Raw genomic sequence first — 3,419 nt, 5'->3', positions numbered from 1 at the left:
TAAATTTCTTCTGTGATATAGCGTCCTTCTCTGTAGGACAGACCTCCCATGACTGGTGTGCCAGTAGCTGGTGTGAAAGATGGGTCCAGTCCATCAACATCAAAACTCAGATGAATTGGCCTTTTCTTTCTTAAAGGGAAAGGATATGGGAGCAGATTAAAAAAACTGTCAGAGTGTCTCTGCAAGAAACACAGCTTTTGTAAGAAAGTGAAAAAAAAATAAACAGGCACACAAACATAGATCAGATGAGAGTCTGAAGGAAGGGTGCCTGAAACTACAGGAGACTCCATGGGAAGAAGTTGTGGAGGAGAACTGGAAGGAGAAAGGCCCCCTGAGAGGCTTGGAGACCAGAAACAAGAGTAGGTAGAGCAGTTAACTTTCCCCTCCCTTGCATCTTGGACTACTGGTGGGCTCCTGAGCGGTTGGGAGACCTGCCAACATCAGCCCAGAGACAGCCACTGCCAGTGAGCAGTGAGCCTCTTGGGGACAGAGCACCAAACTCCCAGCTTCCTCCGGGCACCTCCCAGCCCACAGACCTAAGCCGATGGGCAGGCACCATATTGCTTCATTCTCCCCTTCCCCTTCCCTACCCACAGCTGCCGAGAGAGACAATTTAGCCACCACCTAGAGGCATCTGCAGGGAACAGGACCTTTCCTTTTGGGGCCCTGCAGTGGACTGAGGGGTACTCGGACTGTGAGCTCCCTACCTGCCAGCCCTCCCAGGCACTATTTGCCTGGTGACTCCAGGAGAGCAGGGCAAATCCCAAGACAAATGGATCCAACTTGGGCACCTCATTGGTGACTTGAGACCAGTACTCCTCTCCCTGGCAGGATCAGGGATTGATCTCCAGGGCCCAGGGGACAGGCCTGCAGACCAGATCCTGTACACCCAGGTATCGATTGCATTGCATGGGGGCAAAAAGGGATATTTGGGAATGAGCCTACTGAGGTGTGTGTGCCTTCAGAGGCAGATCAGTGTGCTTGCGGGGCAACCCTCCTCCCATGGGAAGGCCATGCCCCCAGCCCAGGCTGCGATCCTGGGCAGGGAAATTCTCAGCCCACATCATGGCCAGGGAAGATCCACTGGCTTGAGGTTCTGCCTGCTGGCAGAGGCCTGGGAGAAACTGCAGAATAGGGGAGGGTGGAAAGGAGTGAGGCCTGCTCCAGACTGCAGATCTCAGATAGCCCCACCCCCACATGCAGACTTTTTGGCTGAGTGGGGCTATTTCAGTCCCTCCCTGCAGCTTTTCCCAGAAGCAGAGAACAGACCTTTGAACCCTGCTAACATCATTTGTGGAGCTTGAGAGCAGGCGCATCCAACCCAGCTCTGCCCAGACTCACTCCCCAACCTGCGCCCACTGAGATGGAGAATAAGGACAAACCTGGAAGTCTGAGGGTCCCACCCACCACCTGAGGCACTAGAGTTCCTCTCCAGAGGAACAAGAGCTGGTTACAAGACCCCAAAACAACACTGCAGCCTGCTCCTCCTAGCAAGTGCCACCTACTGTCAGGGAGGTCATTCTGCACATGTTTTGACTGCATCTACTGACTGATCATAAAGTGTGTGGTGGAATCTCACCCACAAACACCACCTACTGGCTCAGAGACTAAAGAGGTCGTGTCATTATCCAAACAAAATCTAAAGGTAAGAAGCAACAGCTGATCCAGATGGGAAGGAATCAGCAAAAGAACTCTGGAAGTATGAAGAATCAAACGGAAAGTACACCCCCAAAGGGGAACACCAGCTATCTAGCAATACACATCAACCAAATTCAGAACACTAAAATGACAGAAGAAGAATTTCGACCATGGATTGTAAGAAAACTCAATGATATGCAAGAAAAAATGGATAACTAACACAAAGAAACCACAAAAAATAATCCAGGACTTGGAAGAAAAATTCACTAAAGAAATTGAAATATTAAAGAAAAATCAAACTGAACTCCTGGAAATGAAGAATTTAATCAAGGAATTAATTACAAAACACAGTGGAAAGCCTCAAGAACAGGGTAGATCAAACAGAAGAAATAATCTCAGGGATTGAAGATAACACCTTTCAATTAAATAAATCAGTCGCAGAGATAGAGCAGAGGAATAAGAGAAAAGAGCAAAGCCTACAAGAAATGTGGGATTTTGCGAAGAAGCCTAACATGAGAATCATAGACATCCCTGAGGGTAAAGAAGAAAATACACAAGGGTTGGATAAGCTATTTGAGGATATAATAGAGGAAAATTTCCCAGGCCTTGCTAAAAATCTAGATATCCAGGTACAAGAAGCTCAAAGGACTCCTGAGAGATTCATTGCAAACAGGAAGACACCACAACACAGTCATCAAACTGACCAAAACAACCACCAAAGAGGCCCTCTTACAAGCTGTAAGGTGAAAGAAGCAGGTAATCTACATAGGAAAATCCATCCGAATAGTGGCAGACTTCTCAACTGAAACCTTACAAGCCAGAAGAGACTAGGCACATAGTCTCACTCTTCTCAAAAAGAATAATGCCCACCCTAAAATCCTGTATCCTCCAAAACTAAATTTTGTTTACAAAGGAGAAATAAAGACCTTCTCAAATAAGCAAAGACTGAGGGAATTCACCAAGACAAGACCTGCCCTCCAGGAAGTACTCAAAACAGTGTTACACACGGATCAGCACAATAAACATTCATGAATGTAAAATCAACCAAAAGCTAATGGCCAAAGGCCAGATACCACAATGGCTCAAGAGAGAAAACAAAGCAACAAAGTTCAACTCAATAGGATTAACAGAAATCTGTCCCACTTCTCAATTCTCTCAATAAATGTGAATGGCTTGAACCATCCACAAAGAGACATAGCCTGGCCCAATGGATAAATATACACAAGCCAAGTATCTGCTGTCTTAGGGAAACATATCTAACCCACAAGGATGCATTCAAACTCAAGGTGAAGGGATAAAAAACTATATTTCAAGCAAATGAAAGCCAAAAGAAAGCTGGCATGGTAGTTCTAATTTCAGATAACTTAGTCTTCAAATAAACAAAAGTAATGAAAGACAAAGATGGTCATTACATAATGGTGAAGGGTACAGTTCAATAAGAAGACATAACAATTCTAAATATTTATGTACCCAACTCAGGTGCACCCAGATTCATAAAGCAAGTCCTACTTGATCTAAACAAAATGATAAACAGCAACACCATAATAGCTGGAGACTTCAACACCCCTCTGACAGAACAGGACAGATCCTCCACATAGAAAATTAACAAAGAAACAATGGACTTAAACAGAACTCTAGAACAAATGGGTCTGACTGACATTTACAGAACATTCTACCCCCAAACCACTGAATATATGTTTTTATCATCAGCTCATGAGACATTCTCTAAGATTGACAATATCCTAGGCCACAAAGCATGTTTCAAAAAATTTAAAAAAATA

General features: G+C 44.8%; 1 protein-coding gene across 1 annotated transcript in view; it reads right to left on the bottom strand.

The window, feature by feature from the left end:
* Positions 1-5: 5 nt before the first annotated feature.
* ARG1 (arginase 1) overlaps positions 6-3,419 on the bottom strand; it is a gene marked incomplete at its 3' end in the record, with an annotated part of 16,733 nt that continues 13,319 nt past the window's right edge. The window contains exon 6 of the mRNA XM_012665168.1: positions 6-129. Within this exon, the coding sequence (XP_012520622.1) occupies positions 6-129 (124 nt within the window). The remainder of the gene's footprint in view (positions 130-3,419) is intronic.

This window comes from Propithecus coquereli, unplaced genomic scaffold (assembly GCF_000956105.1).
Source record: "Propithecus coquereli isolate 6110/MARCELLA unplaced genomic scaffold, Pcoq_1.0 Scaffold98, whole genome shotgun sequence".
In the NCBI taxonomy this organism is placed as follows: domain Eukaryota; kingdom Metazoa; phylum Chordata; class Mammalia; order Primates; family Indriidae; genus Propithecus; species Propithecus coquereli.
Note: the sequence above shows the minus strand (reverse complement) of the source record. Positions and strands in the feature narration are given on the sequence as shown.